This window comes from Ochlerotatus camptorhynchus, unplaced genomic scaffold (assembly GCF_037179485.1).
Source record: "Ochlerotatus camptorhynchus isolate MF236.1 unplaced genomic scaffold, CSIRO-AGI_Acam_v1.1 ptg000188l, whole genome shotgun sequence".
NCBI classification, from domain to species: domain Eukaryota; kingdom Metazoa; phylum Arthropoda; class Insecta; order Diptera; family Culicidae; genus Ochlerotatus; species Ochlerotatus camptorhynchus.
This window is the reverse complement of record NW_027040678.1, coordinates 2,015,235-2,036,281: the sequence shown is the minus strand read 5'-3', so window position 1 is coordinate 2,036,281 and position 21,047 is coordinate 2,015,235. Positions and strand designations below refer to the sequence as shown.

The 21,047-nt window shown below is 39.6% G+C and overlaps 1 protein-coding gene across 6 annotated transcripts in view; it reads right to left on the bottom strand.

The window, feature by feature from the left end:
* Window positions 1-4,323: 4,323 nt before the first annotated feature.
* LOC135702223 (guanine nucleotide-binding protein G(q) subunit alpha) overlaps window positions 4,324-21,047 on the bottom strand; it is a 100,063-nt gene continuing 83,339 nt past the window's right edge. For all 6 annotated transcript variants that reach the window (XM_065223258.1, XM_065223262.1, XM_065223256.1 and 3 more), the window contains exon 9: window positions 4,324-8,618. In XM_065223258.1, the coding sequence (XP_065079330.1) occupies window positions 8,536-8,618 (83 nt within the window). In that variant the 3' untranslated portion in view covers window positions 4,324-8,535. The remainder of the gene's footprint in view (window positions 8,619-21,047) is intronic.

Genomic DNA, 21,047 nt, shown 5'->3' with positions numbered 1-21,047 from the left:
TTCGTAAATTAGGTTGGACATCATTTCCTCTTCCATCCTATGAAGCACGCTGCATGCTCATAAACATACAAACATTAAAAGAGCGTTGTGAATATGCAATGGTTTTATTTGTAAACGATATCGTTTCGCAGCGCATTGACTTAACACAACTTTTTATCAAAATTAAATTTCCATGCACCTACTCGGCAACTCCGAAATCTAAATTTGTTTGCCTTAAAACAACATCGCACAAATTATGCAAAATATGGGCCATTAAACCGCATGATGGCCTCTTACAATCAATACTGCGAAACCATAGACTTTACAATGTCTCGGCATAAACTAAAACAATATTTTTACTCCATAGGGCATTATAACTCATAAAAAATAGGAAAGCTGACACTGCTTAATTTTTATTGAAGAAAAAAAATATACTTTTAACCTTTTGTCCAAAGCTGACGAAATAAATAAATAAATTTAAGAAAACAAAACTGTATTCTAATATGTACTAGTCTACGTTGGTTGACGAAATAAATAAATAAATATAGCATTTCGACGCTTTCGAGAATGTTTCTTCATTTTTTGAGTACTCTATTTGAGTGTTGAAATTTTTTATTAAGGGGGGTATACACTCAGATAAAAAATAACTGTTTTATGTTGCGTTAAAACTGATGAACATCTATGAAAAATTAATAGATGAAGTCATTTTAGGAAATTTTGTCAAAGACGACAATTTTCTATCGCTCAAATTGAGTGCGCTCTAAAAATGCACATTTTTATTCAATGAAGCAAATCGAAATCTCTTCGTTTAAAGGATTTACATCCGTTTTTATAATTTCTTAACACTATCTTTAAGCAGGTGTATCTGGTTCGTTGGCAGGTAGTAGTAGCTAAACTCAACGTTATTTCGTTCAGCATCTTATACCCTACTGTTACATATACAATTCATAAGGGGATCCAGATGGATGCCTAATGAATTTCCTAATAAAGTACCTCAATGTTTTGTTACGTTTTGCTGTTTTCATGACCATTTTCGCAAGTATGTACAGTAGGATGGGCTGCAGCTTGGACAAAGTTGTTTTGTATAATATTTTCAATCTAAGTCCGAGTTTTGGTGAAATTTAAGCAATATTTGGATTTTTGGTAAGCAAATGAATAGGATCGCTCGGTTTCTCATACAAAATTTAAAACTATCCCGCAAATCGGGATTATAACCAAATTCGTTCAAATGTTGCCCAGTTCTTTGGGACCTGAATAAGCATTGAAAGAGCAGCGGGGAACCAACCCTTATGTAAATAGTTGCAAAAATGGTCATGAAAACAGCAAAACGTAACAAAACATTGAGGTAATTTATTAGAAAATTTTGGGGTAATTGAAAAATGTTACATCATAACAGCAAATTTTGATTTCAATTTGATCTCCAACCTTTTTCGGGTTTCTACCTAATATCATTTAAGGAGCTACTTTTCGGACATCAATCAATCAACGCCACCTTTATTTTTCTATTATTTTTATTATATATTTAGTTTCTTATAAATTCCAGCCATTAGTTTACACAATTATATTATTATATTATTTATAATTATTTTTACTCATTTTTTTTTCATTCATTATAATTATATTATTCTGTTCTTCCACATTTCTCATTTTTCTCCTCCTGTTGTGTGTTTCTTTTTTTCTTCCTCTTTTTGTGTTTCCTTTTTTTGTTTAAATATAATTAAAAACATAAATATATATTTATTTTGTATTTTTTTTTTCCATATCATAGATTATTTTTAATGTTGTTTATTATTATATTAAGAAAGGACTTTCTGAACTTGTTTTTTCTTCTCTTTTCTCGTGTTTGCTTTCTCAATGTTTTGTTTCATTTCGCTTGCTTTTCGCTTTCTTCTCCCTTTTTGCTGATGTAAAGATGCTGTTTTAGAAAATTATTTCACGTTTTTCATATTGGTTTTTTTGTTTTGTTTTTGCTTCACTACGTTTGTAGGTGTAGTTGGTTTGCTTCATGGTCGCTCACACACGCACACATTTGGTTCCCCCACTCATTGTTGCTGTTCATTTTCGATCGAGTACGAATCGATTCAATCGATACTTTTGGAACTCGACATGCGAGAAAAAGTTCCTTCCGCTCACACACATTGTGTCCGAGGAGGATGACGGGAATTCCGATTGAACGAGATGCGAGCCGCTTGAGATGTATGTGGTGGTTCCGCGTGTTTGTTACAAATTATGACAAAACATTCACGGAAAACGGTAAACACATCCAGCAAAATTCGGTTGGTTTGTTCTAACATTCTCACACAGTTTGGTGTGTGTTTGTGTAGCGAAAAGATCGGCGGCGATTTCGCAATCGGAATTCTTCATCCGAAGATGGGCGATTTGTGACCTTGGACGGGTGTGAAGATCCAAGAGAAGGAGAAGAGTGCGAAGGGAGGGGGCGATATTAAATTTCACGATTTCAGCATTGGCTCATCAGAAACGTGGAATTTAAGGTCTCGCTAGGCTTGAAAGATTGAATTGATTTTGAGAGAAATAGTGAAGTATGAAGATGTGTTTTTTTTGCTCGTAGAAAGACACAAATCTACAGTTTGGGCGGCGGAAGGATCTTTATCAGATCATTACGAATTTCAAAACGATGCTTCAAATTAGTTTTGCAGTTTGCATTTTTCTGCAGTTCATGTGTGTGTGTGTGTGCGAGTTTGGTTTCTGATTTGATTTTAGAGGTTGAATCACTAGACTTCTTTGTTTTGTTTTCGTCACGTTTCGATTTTGAGAATGTCCTTCAGCGAATACGCTTCATTTTTTTTTTATTTCGTCACAATCGTAGCAAGCCCCGAGGAGGGGCTGTTTGTTGTTACTCGTCTCGTCGGTGTGGTAGAAGAGCAAGGCCTGCTTCGGTTTCGACTCCGCCGTACAGTAATCAAATGGGCGATCTGATCACCGAGCAACGGAGCGGAACGGAGGGGGGGCCGCCTCTCAGTGGTGCACAAAGTCGGTAATGGATTTCTTTGATTTTTTTTTTCGTGTGGAATCAACTCACACAGATGGTTTTGCAAAATCCTGTGATGTTGTTTGTTGTTTTGCGAGATATATGTAGGTTTTACAAACTTTCATTTTGATTAGTGTTTTCACGTCACACAGATTCGTGTTTATCAAAACTGTCCGTCAGCGTCAGTTTTGGTTCCCGGTGCCCCGGTGCAGTACCGTGTTAATGTTGTGTGAAACATGATTTTCTGCTTTATTTTTTTTTCTCAAATATTCAATATTATTAGTAATAGCAAGGAGAGATTTTTGTTTCTTTGCGGGTAAATGACTTTTTTTTTGTGTTATCATGTTTTGTTAAGATCTTACTGATTCTTAATAAAATCTACTTCATTTCAATAAACGCGTTAGAGAGGAGATTTCACTTTTCAATTAAAAAAATGGCACACAATACTAAAAAGATGCTGTCAACGTTTCTCCGTCGTGTTTGTTTTTGTAATGCATGGTGTATCGACATTGTAATAAAAAGATTTTCTCCGTAATTTCACTTAAATACCACGGGAAATAGAAAGGGGAATACACGATCGATGATGACAACGATGAGGCAATGAGGGGTGATGAGCAAAATGCAACGACGAGAAAGGCGCTATAGGAATATATGTGTATTATGATTGCACACGAATGAGTGTAAAGGAAAACCGAAAATTGAGAAAATGGCGTCGTGCGTGGCGTCTCACTGGGCATGGGCGACGCACTTCAAAAAATCGAATGGAAAGACGTCGAGATAGGTATAACCGAAAAAAGAACATACAATGACAAGGAATGACGAGAGTGGGCATCGTGCAAAATCCGTCACGATGATTTTGTTCTAGTTGTTTTTTTCATCTTGGCACGAACTGTTTTCAGTTTTCAATTTAAAGAGTTTTCAGATTCTCTTTCCCTTCGGGAAAAGTCCCAGTTAGGTTTCCTAACCTCAACTGATTTTGTTCCGTTTTTGGAAAAGGAGACAAGTTTGTGCAATGTATCAAAATCATTAATTTTTTTTCGGTTTCGGTCGAAGGGAAAAGCTTTAAAAACATATCCGGCTGCTCTTTTCGCGTGGAAGAACGTAACAAAAGTGGTAGAATGGTAACCGTAAAATGTTGCTTGCTACAATTTTTTCACGGTTTTGCTGTTTCTTTGTTTGCGTTTTCGGACCAATCAAAATTGCTTTATCTAACTATCTAAAGCCTATGTTGTGTGTGTGTGTGTGTGTGTGTGTGTGTGTGTGTGTGTGTGTGTGTGTGTGTGTGTGTGTGTGTGTTTTGTTTTTCATCATCATTAATAATTTTTGTTTACGTACTGCGGAAAGGATTTTTCATCGTGTGTGTTTGTGTGTCATACAAAATAGAGCAAAATTTCTGTTTTTTGCATTACTTGTTTTTTTTAGCTTGATTCGTTGCTCTATGACTTCCCTATAAATATTTTTGTTTTTTTTTTTCATTGAAGAAGCAAACGTCGGTCGAAATTTGCCATTGTTTTTGTTTTCATCTTAGTGACTATTTTCCTTCCATGTTGAGTGGTTAAACGCTTTCTATTCGCTCTCTGTGTGAGTGTGTAGTTGTGTGCTTGGTGGTGTGGGACAGTATGGTCCAGCACGCCACGAATGTTTACAGTACTCTCGCTACTTGAATGTATTGGTGACCGTCCCGTACTGGCTGAGTGCGTTTTGCTTTCTGTGTGAATACTTCTCTCTTAACTTTTAAACTTGCGTACATGTGTGCGTTTAAGTGAGCGTGAATGAATGAATGTGTGAGTGTATTTCATTTATGGCTTCTTCATCTCTTCATTGCCCGTAGGAGTGTGTATTTTTATGTGTATGTATGTATGTGAAATGAAGCGCAATTTGGCGGCAGTAAAAACAGCGCAAATTACACAGATAAAGAACGGAAAAGTATATGCTGCGATCATCAATGCTCTCGCACGTGTGCCGATTTGGCTTGTTTTCTGCCAGTAATTTCATAAAATTTCTTCAGGATCACTAAGAAATATTTACATGTGTGTATGTGTTTCTTTGCCTTTCGGGATTTGCTTTGCGCTATTTTTTGCATCCACAATTGGATCGTTTCCGCATGCGAGAAAACGACGTATAAATTGTTTAATTTCAATTTCTTTTGTTATCATTAAATTTAGGTATAAAATTATGAATAATATTACACATTAAAATGGTTTTCTGTGCTTTTTCTTACCGTTTGCGAAACAAAATGAGCGTGTTGTCGTATGTTTTGCTTCCATTTCGCTTTATGTGGTTTTGTTTTTTTTCTCACATGCTTCCTATGCATTTGGTAGTACGAATTTGACTGATTTTTCCCCTCAACTTGCGCATGTGTATGTGTGTATTGTTCCAGCTGAAAATAGCATCGATCGATTCTCGGCGGACACACATCGAGCGAAGGAAAGTGGATAATTTAAATAGAAAATAACCTTAAAAACACAACAACAAATTTACATACACTAAATTATGCTCGTCGTAACAAAAATGAAAGGAAAATTTAAAAAGAACTAAAAGAACATTTCAGTAGAAAACAGTTCCTACACATACTGTTGTACATTCAGTAAGTGTGTTCGTGTGGGCATGTATGTGTTAATTTCACATCTGCATTTCGCATTTTGATTCCTACTTGGTACACCCTGCAAGCTCGCAAATCTAACCTTGGCTGCTAGTTTTTTTTTTACTCTCTCTTTCTCTCATCATATTTGGGAAGAAGGACAGTATTACTAAACCAATGAACATTGTTAAAAAATGTTAGCGCTTACTACAAGTGTATAAATGATTATTTACTTTATATCTCACAGTCACAGTATTTTCACGTAAAAATTACAACTAAATTTTGGGACCGCGCGGGCACTTCCTATTAGGCGCATTACCTGGCTATCGATTCAATTCGATTCGCACTGATCAACTCTGATGCCCCGCTGCTTTAAATTCGAATGATGACAATTTTTACATTAAACCGCAAAAAATACGCATATATGCAAAATTAGTTTAATGTGATTCGTTTTAACCTATAAGCAGTGCTGCCATCAATGTTTTTGGATGAAACCAGTTAGACATAGATGGCAGCACTTATCATGGGATGAAGCGCACCGAACACGTCCGTTGAAAGTAACTCAAAATCGAGTCGAATGACACTCATTCTCGTAAATTTAGCTTACTCAACACTGAATTGAAGGGATCGGAAGGAAAGGAGTGCAAGTGACAAACAGAAACCGTCACTTTAATAAGATAATACGATCGGTACACACTTATTAATACTCTCATTTCCTTCCTAAAGTGTCTATGTATTTTATGGGACAGCCCCCAATGTGAATGGCGAAAACTGCAATTTTCGTTCTTTTTCTAGGTTTTCGCTTGCTCCCCTTTACTTCTAATCCCCCTAATTTAAATAAAACTCATACTTGATGGAGCTAATCTTCTTTTTAAATGAGTGAAATCCTACTATTTTTTTAGTTATTTTCAAAGGCCGTTCAATCCGCTAATTCTGTACTTACTTCATGCGGCTTAGTATACAAGGAAACATTCCCGGAAATGTAAGAAGCGGATAACAGACTAAGTCGAGTTTTGCAGTAGTTCGTTTGAAAAGAAATACTATCAAATGCACACAAAGCAACGGGTAAGTGAGCTGATCGGTGTGCAGGTAAAGACCCCGAGGGAAGCTCCAGTATTAGAAAAAGAAAAAAACAAAATCGACTTCTTCTTAATACACTTAAAAATGATAGTCAGTGTGCAGAAAAATAAGTCTAAAAATTGCTGAATAAATAGATTGACTTTTTATATTTCCTTATCTTTTTCTTTAATGTATATGTATAAATATATAAACATTCATCCTTTTTTTGTTTAATGCAATTTTGTGTACCTAGTTATGCGTGTATGCGTGGGTGTACGGATTGTTTTATTTTTTTTCCAGCGCATTGTATGCAGCTTGTGTAGTTTTTAAAAAAGTGCTAAATTATCGCCGTATATGTGTTATATGCGCGTGTCTATGTATGTGTGTGTTTGTGTGGGAGGGTGTTGTTCAATTGATTTATCCGGTGGCTATAAGAGAATAAGATCTAACAAAAATCTGGGAACATAATAAAACAAACAAAAATATTAAAAAAAAAACAATGCGTACGATTTTCAATAAACTAATAATTTAATGTAAAAACTAAATTAAATAAATATCATCTAAACCGCTCGTAATAACAGAAGACTGTACAAACTCAAACACTCGTCAACTAAAAGTAGTAAACCGAGAAGGAGATTATTAACAACAACAAAAATTAAAACGATTTCCGCGAATCAAAGGAGAGGACAGAAAACGGGAAACCTAACGCATTCGTTTGCCTTTACATCATAATTTGTTTTGCATTTTTTTTTTATACTTGTTTATACTTTCTCCTACCTTCTGTTGGTTAGTTTTCCTTTTTTTTCTTGTTTATTGGTACATATTCCTATTCTTTAAACCCTAACAATTAAGAAATGCACATAAAATAAAAGAAGTTTTACTCTTTTCCTTTGCTTTGTTCCGATCTCTCGCAGTTAGCCCAGCAGTAAAACCAAGAAGCAAAACTACCCAATTCTCTGTTATAAAGTTGTTCCGTTTGAACGATAAAAACGACTTCGAGTTCTTCAAAGCAACTGCGCACCCGAGCAATTCCCATTCTGACTTTCCGAAAAGAACCGAATCAAACACCTCCGCGAGGGAGGGGGAGCCATACCAATTAGTAGTTGTGTGAAAAACTAAACTATGCATAATGCATTCGATTCGCTTCCTTCGCGCGTCGCCACACGGAGAAACAATGGCAAGTAGTGGCTTAATCTCGTTTCGGCTCGGTCCCCCGGCCGATTGATTCGCTCCGGAAAGAAACAACGAAAATCGCTTACAATACTACCCATTCGTTTTGCTTGTTTTTTTTTTTAGCTCGCGCACAATAACCTATTGGTTTACAAATAAGTAGGTATAAATGTATGTGTGATTGGTACCGTTACGTTTCAACTTTAAATTGTAAATCTACACGTGTTTTTGTGTGCGAATGAACTTCGATTATTTTTTGTGGTAGCCTTGTTCTAACGTGTATCGTTTCTATTGTTCTTGTTTTTATGGGTTTTATTTTTTAAATTTTTTTTCGCACAGTTACAGTAGTATTAGTGCCCTTTCTCTCTGCCTCTTACCCATTGCTGCGATGGCAACGTTTTACCTCTCGCGGTGATTCTGTTGACGGCGACGATTCGACAACTAGTACTTTGGCAACAAAGATCCCAGCAACACAATAGCTGAAGTCATTGTGGGGATGTCCATGGCGATGGTGGCGGTGGTGATGGTAATGATGGTAAACATTGCTACTGTCTTTATTGTTGATGTTGATGTTGTTGCTTCTAATGCTACTGCTACTACTACCACTACTATTACTACTGCTGCTGCTGCTGCTTCTGTTGCGCATGCGATGGCGACGCGTGTGGCAACTCAACGTACTAGGAAAAGAGTAGAGGCGACATTTCGGTAACGGCCACGACGGCAACGACGGCGACCATGACGAAGACGACGTTGTAGTTCAAACCAAATTGTACTCCTTTAGATTAGACTGCAGTATCGTATCCTTTACGGCAGCGAACACAAACCTAATGTTTTCGGTATCTGTTTTGTGGGCGTGGTTGGAGTTTCATTTCGCGAGCCGGAGGAAAATTGTGATATTTTGTAATTTGGTGGGAAGAAAAATTGGGAGAATTGTTTTTTTAGGTTTACCGTAAAAAATTAAATGGTATGCATTTACCAGTAAAATTCAATAAAGTATCGACTGTTTAAACAAATTAAACTAAACTTTCAATTGATAATACGAATTAGAGCAGTGAGTTTGAGTCAAAATTTAACATTTCGTATTGATACTGTATTTATGCTTTACTGGTAAAAGAGTAGTATGTATGATTTTGTGATAGAAGATAGATGATACATGCATAATGGTTGCCGTTAGTAAATGGTGAGGCGTCATCCACAACTTATATAAGGGATTAGGGAGATAGGGGGGGGGGTCGCCACTTTACTGACATAAATCTTTAAAAAAATTATAGAATCCCAAAAATAGTACAGTCCCAATGACGCGTTCATCTAGATAAAATTGATTAATAGTAGATTTTTAGCGATGGGCCCAATCTTAGACCCATAGGCCAACATTAGAGCCATTTCCCCTATCATATGAAATCACTTTTAGAAGCAACTGTTTTGGTAAAAAAAAATCAATCATTCACAAGACTGAAAAAATATATATTTTTTTCCTTGATTTATTTTCCGTCGATCTTGTTTTTCCGTGCTCCCACACCTGGACCATACCTAACGACCCATCAACTCATGAACCGGGGACCAAAAGCTTTACTTCCCTTCCGAAGGAAGGCGTGAACAGAGATGTTATGCCTCAGAACATCCCGGCAGCGCCGACTGGGATTAAACCCAGGCCTGCGGGGGTGAGAGGAAATCACGCTTACCACTACACCGCCGGCGCCGCTAAAAAAAGTACTTCTTAAATTTAATTTATTCTACACAAAATAATGGATTTTTTAAATCTTTTCATGCTAAAATTCATCATTGTTGACCCTTCATAAAGCCTCAAAAGAACGGAATATTCTTACCGGCTTTTACAAGGGCGCTCATACCACTCCGATAGAGTGCTCATTTTACCCCAACGGCTTTATTTCGGTTACAAAACGAGCCGACAGCGCATCTGTTACAGTTAGCGCTGTAAACGTAGCTCATCTTATACCAAGGTAGATTCGTTCTTTTTGTCCGCTAACGAGTGTGATTATGATGTCATTGTATTGGCGGAGACATGGCTCGATGACCGTTTATATAGTGCCTTTTCGGTTTATCACACAGACCGTAATGCCTTTAACAGTGCAAAAACCAGTGGGGGAGGTGTCCTAATCGCTGTTTCATCTCGTTGGAACAGTTATATCGGTCCGACAGCTGTTTCCGATGCTCTAGAACAGCTGTGAGTTAGAATCACTACGCTAAGTCGAGTTATTAGTGTAGGTGTGATCTATTTACCTCCTGACCGCCGCAACGATGTCACTAGTATTCAGTACCATGTGAACTGTATCGGTGCTATTGTTTCCAATTTGGAATTCAATTACTATGCTCCGCTCGGAGATTATAACCAACCTTTGATCCGGTGGAGTAAGTCGTACGATGGGTCTTTCCAGGTTGAGCCTGAATCGGTTCTATCGGCTGCTAGTTCAACGCTTATCGACGGTTTCGCTTTACTTGGCCTCACGCAGATCAATGGTGTATCGAATAGGAGCGCTCACTTTCTAGACCTTGTGCTGTCTAACGAAGCTGCAACTGCAGCCATAAAATCTTTCTTGATGCACACTGCTTTAGACGTCCTGATGAACCTCCCAGCACCAATCCTTTTTGAGGATTGTTCTGAAAATAATCGTACACTGGATTTCCGTCGAGCTGACTATGTTGCGATTAGTGCTGCTATTTCCGGTATCGACTGGCAACCATTAGAATTAGCTGGATGTGTTGAAGATGCCGTTGAATATTTCAATAAAATAATTTGGGATATCATGGCTGAATTTGTACCTATTGCCCGCCCGCACCAAAGCCACCGTGGTCTAACGGTCACTTGCGTCGGCTGAAGATACTGCCAAAATTGTTCGCACATTAGGAGCAGGTTTTCAACCGCACAAGTAACAGTCCGCATCGTGCTCTCTTGCCGTGCGGATCTATTTGCTTTTTGCTGAAGGACGTGTTACTACTACCTAAAGCTACAACAAATTTAAACATCACTTTTCAGTGCTCAACCTGTAAAAATTTTCTACCTTGTTCAACTCTTATTCCTCTTCGATCCTTGTTTGGACCCTACCCGAGGTAATCCTTCTTGGATATCGATTTGGAAAATTCCTCTTCGATCCTTCTGATTCTTATAGTAATCTGCTTGGAAGTCGATTTGGATAAAAATTTACTGCCGCCATGGCGCCTAAACGCAAAAGAAAGGGGCAAACTCTTGACCCCCCTTCTGATGAAATTAATTTGAGTAATCAATTTGATTTGCTCACGGATGATGAGAATCATCCATCATAAAAGAAAAATTCTAGTAAACTTTCCCGGCTTAATGCCAAGAAGGAAAAGATTCCCCCTATTGTGATAACCACTTCCGATTTCCATGCTCTCCGCATGGAACTTTTGAATTTCGTGAAAGTTAAGTTTTCACTACAAATTGAACGTCGGGGTGAATGCCGTGTATTGGCTGAAACCTTGGACGGATTTAAATGTCTTCTCAAGTATTTTACTGAGAAGCATCACAATTTTTTTACTTACGACACCAAAATTGAACGTGTGTTCAAGGTTGTCATGAAAGGACTGCCCAGTGGTGAATGCCTGGATCAGATCAAAGATGAACTGGCAAAATTACTTGGAGTTGTGCCACTCCAAGTAATCAAAACTATGACTATATGTTTTTAGTATTACTTCTACGTGAAGTCAACGATTTACATAGTTGAAGATGCTAATTTCAAATAACAGACTGTAGTGGTAATTTTTATACGATAGATGGAGTAGATGAAAGCATAGAGTTGATAGTTCCGTTAGAGTACGGCAGTGTGAAGATTGTATATAGATATTAGAATAGCGAACTAGGACAACTTTTAAGGAAGGTACAAATCGGTTTTTTCATCTCTCTTTACCAAACTCCCCCTTTGGAGAGGGATGGTGAGGGGTGTGTCGCCCCGCCACCACTGGCAAAAAGAGATGAAAACCGACCCGTTCAAGTACTAACTGTGTGTTTGAAACAGTTCTACCGATTTTTACCGCACTTCAATTGTTATTTGAAGGAAGGCATCCAGTCGTAGGTTTGGAAATTGCAACTATTGTTTACCCCTAGCATCTTCAACTATGTAAATCGTTGACTTCACGTAGAAGTAATACTAAAAACATATAGTCAAAGTACATAACTCTGGATGGGAGCATACCATCAATTACTGTCAATGGTCGAAAGGTACAGTAGCAACACCTACCCCACCCGTGTCCCCTCGAGATCGTCAAGTCGACGATGACAGGAGCACATATCGTGGTAGGGGTAAACAATAGTTGCAATTTCCAAACCTACGACTGGATGCCTTCCTTCAAATAACAATTGAAGTGCGGTAAAAATGTTTGATGCTATTCAAACTGGAGTAAAATTTGCAAATAATATTGTCATGACTTTAAAATTCAGTACTGGATTTTAAAGCATTAAACATTTTAAATTGGAATGCTCGATCTCTTAAAGATAATGAAGACGAGCTATTTAACTTTTTGAGAGTTCATAACGTGCATATTGCCGTTATAACTGAAACGTTCCTTAAACCTGACCATAAGGTTAAGAAGGTCATCCCACTGCGACCTAGCAAGAAGTACAGTCGACTTGTTTCGCGCTACGGTATTTCGGAAGTTTTCTCGGTATTCGGTTGGTTTAAATTATCAGTTTTTTCTCGCTTAGTGATTACTGGCATAGTACCCGGCTAAACAATTATCTGAAAGTGAGTTTTTCTGAGAAGAAAGTGGTTTTCGGCGCCATCGGAAAGAAAATTGTTCACTTGCAATTGGATATTCGCAAACCAATTTGCGCTTCATCGGTGCGTGATCACGCATACCTGCACACAGATCATCGTCATCGAGTGTCAGCATCTGCCTCCGCATTTATACCGGTCATCCATCATCGTGTGTCCAGCAGAGTGCCGAACCTCATACAAGCACACCACTACAAAGATCGCCCGCACACGCGCATCGAAGGTCACCCACGCTGCGCGTCGCTCCGCTGCTGCTGTGTAATCACTCGGTGGTAGTAGTATAGCAGATAAGTTTTTTTCCTGTTTCTTTCTCTCGCCCATCAGTTAAATTTAATTTTGTGTTTCTGTGTTTGTAATTTTTTTCTGTTTATTGTGTCTGTGTGGTTTTAAGCATCGTTTCAGTGGTAGAGCGTTTACCGCTCCCACTAGTACGGCAAAATGGACGTCTCGTCAGAAGACGATATGGACATTTTGTCGGAAGATGACACCAGTTTGCCACTCGATGGCAAGAAAAGACGAAAACGTCCTGTCATTCATGGTTCGTCTCAGAAAAGCCCCCGATCGCGAGCCTATCCAGATGACTCGACTGGGCCATGGGTTGTCTACTTTCAGCCCAAAAACAAACCTTTGAACTTGATGCAAATTTCCACTGATCTGACGAAGCGATACTCGGCCGTGACCGAAATCACGAAGGTTAGGCATAATAAACTTCGTGTTGTCGTTTCTAACCTGAAGCAGGCTAACGAGATTGCTGCCTCCCAGCTCTTTACGATTGAGTACAGGGTTTACATACCAGCTCGTGATGTGGAGATCGAAGGTGTTGTCACCGAAGCGAGTCTGACCCCCGAGATCTTGGAGAAGCAGGCGGTTGGCCGTTTCAAGAACCCCTTGCTCCCCCCGGTGAAGATACTGGATGTCCAAAAACTGGGCTCAGTATCTGTCAGCGAGGGTAAAAAGAGTTTTACCCCCACAGACTCGTTCCGTGTGACCTTTTCTGGTTCAGCCCTTCCTCACTATATCGAGCTGGGAAAACTTCGACTACCTGTGCGCTTGTTCGTTCCCCGGGTCATGAACTGCCAAAACTGTAAGCAGTTGGGACATACGGCGTCCCACTGTGGCAGCAAGGCACGCTGTTCCAAATGCGGGGAGAAACACGAGGATGGCGCCTGCACAGTCACTGCACCAAAATGCGTGTACTGTAAGGGAACTCCTCATGGTCTCTCGTCATGCCCGGTGTACAAACAACGCGGGGAAAAACTAGAGCGCTCTCTTAAAGAACGTTCCAGGCGGTCTTTTGCAGAAATGCTTAAGACAGCCAAGCCATCGATCAACGAAACAAATCCCTTCGCTCTTTTGTCAGATGACGAGTCTGGCTCTGACTTGGCTGAGGAGGGAGTTTCTTTCAGTTTTCCGGAAGGTTCTGCCCGGAAACGAAAACGCATCCGTTCGCGGAAAGTTGCAGATCAAGAACCCCAAATCAGCTTGCCCAAATCAAGGAGTGGTGGAAAAAAGGAGACTTCTACTCCTCCTGGATTCCGCAGAACTGATTATACCCAGGATTTTCCACCTCTCCCGGGGACATCCAAAACCCCCGATGCCCCAATTTTCAGAACACAAGCCCCTTCTTCATCTGGGTTGTTCTCATTTGATAATATTGTGGACAGTATCCTCAATTACCTCGATATTTCTGATCCTCTGAAAAGCATTGTTCTGGCAATGCTTCCTACTGTGAAAACCCTCTTGAAGCAGTTGACATTGAAGTGGCCCCTCCTTGCAGCAATCATCTCCATCGATGGATAATTTTCCAAACGAGGTCGGGGATTTGATCACTGTTCTACAGTGGAATTGTCGAAGTCTTATTCCTAAGATAGAATCGTTTAAGTTTTTGGTTCACAATAATGATTGTGATGCATTTGCTCTATGTGAAACTTGGCTCTCTTCAGATATCGATCTTCCTTTTCATGATTTTAACATTATTCGACTGGATCGTGAGGATTCGCGTGGAGGAGGAGTACTTTTGGGGATCAAAAAGTGCCATTCCTTCTATAGAGTGAATCTTCCACAATTTACAGGTATTGAAGTTGTCGCATGTCAGGCTTTTGTTAAAGGCAAGAGCCTTTGTATTGCTTCTGTGTATATTCCTCCCCGTGTTTCGATTAGGCAAAAACAACTTTCAGATATCTGTTCAGTTCTTCCTACTCCACGGTTGATTATGGGAGATTTTAATTCCCACGGTACAGGCTGGGGGGAACTGTATGATGACAACCGTTCTACTTTGATATATGACCTCTGTGATAACTTCAATATGACAATTCTTAACAATGGAGAAGTAACACGTCTGGCTGGTCCATCCTCAAATGGAAGTAGATTAGACCTCACACTTTGCTCTAATTCATTATCGTTGGATTGCACGTGGAATGTGATCCAGGATCCCCACGGTAGTGATCACTTGCCGATCGGCATTTCGATTGCCAGTGGGTTCAATTCGTCGGAATCCGTTAACGTCGCGTACGACCTCACCCGTAATATCGATTGGACAACGTTCAAGACCGCGATAGATGAAGCCGTGTCGTCGGTAGAAGAGCTTCCACCGTTGGAGGAATATAACTTCCTCTCCAATCTGATCTTGGACAGCGCGCTTCGAGCTCAAACTCGGCCGGTTCCAGGAACGTCTTTTCGTAGGAAACCTCCTACCCCTTGGTGGGACCAGCAATGCACTGAGGTTTATCGTAAAAAGTCCGACGCGTTTAAGCTTTTCCGGAAACGCGGAACACCCGAGTATTTCGAAGCGTACTCGACTCTTGAACACGAACTCAAGAGCCTCATCAAAGCCAAGAAACGCGGATACTGGCGGCAATTCGTGGACGGTTTATCGCGCGAAACGTCGATGAATACGCTTTGGAACACGGCGCGAAGGATGCGTAACCGGTCTTCAAACAACGAGAGCGAGGAGTACTCGGATCGGTGGATTCTCAAGTTCGCGCGAAAAGTATGTCCTGATTCCGTGCCGGCACAGATGATTCCTCGCGAAACGACGAATTCGGTAGACGAGATCAGCCAGCCTTTTTCAATGCTAGAGCTCTCACTCGCGCTCCTTTCGTGTCGCAATTCGGCTCCGGGGGCTGATAGGATCAAGTTCGACTTGTTGAAGAACCTCCCAGACGTCGCTAAGAGGCGCATGTTGAACTTGTTTTGTCAGTTCCTGGAGTTCAATATTGTTCCAGATGATTGGAGGCGAGTGAGAGTTATAGCCATTAAAAAGCCTGGAAAACCCGCGTCAGATCATAACTCGTATCGTCCCATCGCGATGTTATCGTGCATTCGAAAATTGTTGGAGAAAATGATCCTTTTTCGCCTCGACAAATGGGTTGAGACGAACCACCTACTCTCAGATACTCAATTTGGTTTCCGTAGGGGTAAGGGAACGAACGACTGTCTCGCGTTGCTTTCCACAGAAATCCAGTTGGCTTTTGCTAAAAAAGAGCAAATGGCTTCTGTGTTCTTGGATATTAAGGGGGCTTTTGATTCAGTATCGGTTGAAGTTCTTTCAGACAAACTCCACGCTTGTGGCCTTTCCCCATTAATTAATAACTTTTTGTACAATTTGCTGTCAGAGAAACACATGAGCTTTTCTCATGGAAACTCTACAGCTTCTCGATTTAGTTACATGGGTCTCCCCCAGGGCTCATGTTTAAGCCCCCTTTTGTACAATTTCTATGTCAGAGAAATTGACAATTGTCTAAGTGACAACTGCACGTTGAGACAACTTGCAGATGATGGCGTAGTGTCTACGACAGGGCCCAAAGGGGTCAACCTGCAAGGACTCTTACAGGATACCTTAGACAATTTGTCTACTTGGGCTATCCAGCTAGGTATCGAATTCTCCACGGAGAAAACTGAGTTGGTCGTTTTTTCTAGGAAGCATAGCCCAGCACAACCAAAGCTTCAACTTTTGGGTAAACCGATCACTCATTCCATGTCTTTCAAATATCTTGGGGTCTGGTTCGATTCCAAATGCACCTGGAGATCCCACATTGAGTATCTGAGACGAAAATGCCAACAAAGGATCAATTTTCTCCGAACAATTACCGGAACGTGGTGGGGAGCTCATCCGCAAGATCTTCTAACGTTGTACCGGACAACGATTTTATCGGTTTTAGAGTACGGTAGTTTTTGCTTCCAGTCGGCGGCTAAAACTCACATCATCAAACTGGAACGTATCCAGTATCGTTGTCTTCGTATCGCGTTAGGATGCATGCACTCGACTCATACGATGAGTCTCGAAGTGTTGGCGGGCATGTTGCCACTATCGGATCGGTTTTCGGAATTGTCCCTCAGGCTCCTCACCCGTTGTGAAGTTATGAACCCACTGGTAATCGAAAACTTTGAGAAGCTTCTTGAGCTAAACCCTCAAACTCGTTTTATGTCATTGTACTACGTGTACATAACTCAGGATGTCAGCCCTTCACAGCATAATCCTCATCGTGTATGCTTCTCCGACTTCGGCAATTCAGTTAGTTTTGATTTATCCATGACGCGGGAGATTCGTGGGATCCCAGAACATCATCGTTCCATGATTGTTCCGTCAATTTACGCTGCAAAGTTTGGCCAAGTTGATTCCGCAAGATCGTTCTTCACAGATGGATCATTAATAGAGGCGTCCGCTGGTTTTGGTATTTATAACGAATTTCATAGCGCCTCTCGAATGCTTCAAGCTCCTTGTTCCGTATATGTTGCTGAACTGGCGGCAATACACTATACGCTAGAAACGATCGCCTCACTTGCACCAGATCACTATTTTATTTTTACGGATAGTCTCAGTTCTGTCGAGGCTATTCGATCCATGAGGCCGGTAAAGCACTCCTCGTATTTTCTCATGAAAATACGAGAGCTTCTGAGTGCTTTATCTTCAAGATCTTTTGTCATCACCTTTGCATGGGTCCCATCTCATTGCTCGATTCCGGGCAATGAGAAGGCGGACTCACTTGCTAAGGTGGGCGCTATGCAAGGCGATATTTACGATCGACAAATCGCCTACAATGAATTTTTCTTCATTTATCGTCAACAGTCGCTCGCCAGCTGGCAAAATAAATGGAGTGAAGGAAGTTTGGGACGATGGCTATTCTCGATCATCCCTAAGGTGTCGAAGAGTCCTTGGTTCAAGGGGTTGGATGTGGGTCGAGACTTCATTCGTCTGATGTCTCGCCTCATGTCCAATCACTATTCGTTAAACGCTCACTTGTTTCGTGTTGGGCTGGGAGACAGCAATCTCTGTGAATGTGGACAAGGTTACCAAGACGCCGATCACATCCTTTGGTCTTGTGCTGAGCATCGTGGAGTCAGATCTGAGCTATGCGATTCCCTTCGGGCTCGAGGTAGACAACCTAATGTTCCAGTTCGGGATATTTTGGCTAGACGTGATCTGGAGTTTATGAAACTCATATATGTTTACTTTAAGAATACTAACCTTAGATTGTAAGTTTGATTAACCTTGTGTTTAGTTTGTGTATTGTGCGCGTAGTTTTTTTTTATGTTTGTCTTCAAGATGAATAGAAATAAGTTCATGTTTTAGGATTAATTAAATATTTGTATAATAAATCATATTTCAAACCTCCTTCTCCCTTTCCCCATCCAAAAAATTGTAAATCTCCACTAACCTCGAGACGACCGCGAGTAATCGGTTCAATTCCTTTAACTCTAGATTTAAGACATGAATCATGTATAATGCAAATGATAACTCGGCTCTGTAAAGTTTATTCGATTGAGCCTGTACAAATAAATTAATATAAAAAAAAAAAAAAAAAAAAAGGTTAAGAAGGACGCAAATTATTTAATTTATAGAAATGATCGTCTTGATGGACCCTGTGGTGGCGTTGCCATCATTGTTCATAGACGAATCAAACATAAAATTCTTTCTTCATTTGAAACCAAAGTTTTCGAAACTTTGGGAGTTTCTGTTGAAACAAAATTTGGACAACTTACGTTTATAGCTGCCTATTTGCCATTCCAATGCGTAGGCCAGCAAAAGAATTTTCTCAAGGGTGACCTTCAGAAACTTACCCGTCATAGGTCTAAATTCTTCATTATTGGTGATTTTAATGCAAAACACCGCTCATGGAATAATGCTCAAAGCAATTCCAATGGTAATATTCTGTTTGATGATTGTTCTGCAGGTTATTACACTATTCAATATCCAAACAGCCCAACATGCTTTTATTTTGCAAGAAATCCCTCAACTATTGATTTGGTCTTAACTGATTCATGTCAACTTTGTAGCCAATTGGTTACCCATGCTGACTTCGGTTCTGATCACCTTCCAGTAACTTTTGAAATATCCCAAGAAATAATTTCTAATCCCAACAGCTCTACTTTCAATTACCATAGAGCTGATTGGGAGCAGTATCGAACATTTATGGAATATAACTTCGATCCAAACATTCCTTTGCAAACCAAAGATGAAATTAATTATGCTCTTGAATCTCTGACTACTTCTATAGTTGAAGCAAGAGCTGCCTCAATACCAAAATGCGAGGTTAAATTCGATTCAATTATAATAGACGATGATCTTCAGCTCTTGATCCGTCTTAAAAATGTCCGTAGGAGACAATATCAAAGAACACGCGATCCTGCCATGAAAGTTATCTGGCGGGATTTGCAAAAACAAATTAAAAAGCGATGCTCTGCCCTGAGGAACAAAACTTTTGAAAATAATGTTTCTAAATTAGACCCGAGTTCCAAACCCTTTTGGAAACTCACAAAAATTTTGAAAAAAAACCCTCAAAAGCCTATTCCAGCGCTTAAAGAAGGTGGTAAAATTTTGATCACAAATTTGGAAAAAGCTCAGAAACTTGCTAAGCAATTCGAGAGTTCCCATAATTTCAGTTTGGGTCTTACTGGTCCTATTGAGAATCAGGTTGCTCGGGATTTTCTGAATATTTTCTCTCGGGAAAATATTTTTGATGATTCATGGGGGACTGATTTGGACGAAGTAAGGTCTATAACTAAAAAATTTCAAAATATGAAACCTCCAGGTGATGATGGAATTTTCTATATCCTCATCAAAAAACTCCCAGAGAGTACCTTGTCTTTCTTGGTAAAATTATTTAACAGATGTTTCCATTTGGTATACTTTCCTGATAAATGGAAAAATGCAAAAGTTGTTCCAATTTTGAAGCCGGATAAAAATCCAGCTGAAGCTTCTAGCTACCGTCCAATAAGTTTGCTTTCTTCAATAAGTAAACTTTTTGAAAAGATAATTTTGAATAGAATGATGCTTCACATCAATACGAACTCAATTTTTGCAGATGAGCAGTTTGAATTTCGCCATGGGCATTCAACTACTCATCAACTCTTAAGAGTTACCAATTTAATTCGTTCAAACAAATCGGAAGGCCACTCAACTGGAGTTGCTCTTCTAGACATAGAAAAAGCATTCGACAGTGTTTGGCATGAAGGTTTGATTGCTAAATTGAAAAAGTTTAATTTTCCACTTTATATTATGAAATTAGTTCAAAATTATTTAACTGACAGAACTCTGCAGGTAAATTATCAAAATTCCAAATCTAATCGACTACCTGTTAGAGCAGGAGTTCCTCAGGGTAGCATTCTTGGGCCTATATTGTATAACATTTTCACTTAGGACCTCCCTGATTTGCCTCAGGGTTGCCACAAATCTTTGTTCGCTGATGATACCACGAAAAAAGCACTTCAAAGGATTCAGAACAAAGTTCTGAAAATGATTTTAAAGTTGCCTCCCTGGTACAGTACTACCGAAGTACATAGAATTTCGAATGTTGAGACTTTAGAACAAATGTCCAACAAAATAATTAATAATTTCAGGCAAAAATCGTTGCAATCCTCAATTGCAACGATTAATTCCCTTTATACTTAGATAAGATTTAGTTTTAGTTTTTAGTTTTAAGATATCAATTGTTATACTGACATGCAGGTTTAAAAAAAAACTTGTTTAAAATACTGAATTGCCAAGACAGGAACAAGGTAAAAACACTTAGCTATATGTCATAACAATTAAGGCTGGTAAGTGACTGCAGTAACTGGAGCACCTAGGTTAAAAATGAAATGTAATTTATTTTGAATTTGGAACAAATAAAGAGTTAAAAAAAAAACCGCACAAGTAACGACTATAGGAAATACAACAGATTCCTGTATCACCGATATGTCTTCCGTACGCAATCATCTCTTCGCAGAAATCCTAAGTGTTTCTGGTCGTTTGTAAGCTCTAAAAAGAACGAAGTCGGTTTACCATTTTCAGTTCACCTCGGTGAGCAAAAAGGCGACATTTCTCCGGTTCATATTTAAACCGCTAAATCTGAACTGGAGAAATGCCGCCTTTTTGCTCAACATTTCACAGGTTCAATGAATTTTCGGCCTCACCAAATCAAGTCACGATTGCTATAAGCGATTCTCTAAGAGATGCATTTGAGCTCCGTCCGTTTCACATCAGTGAACATACCGAACCTCTTCAAAGGTTGAAACTCTCGTTTGCTGCCGGGCCAGACGG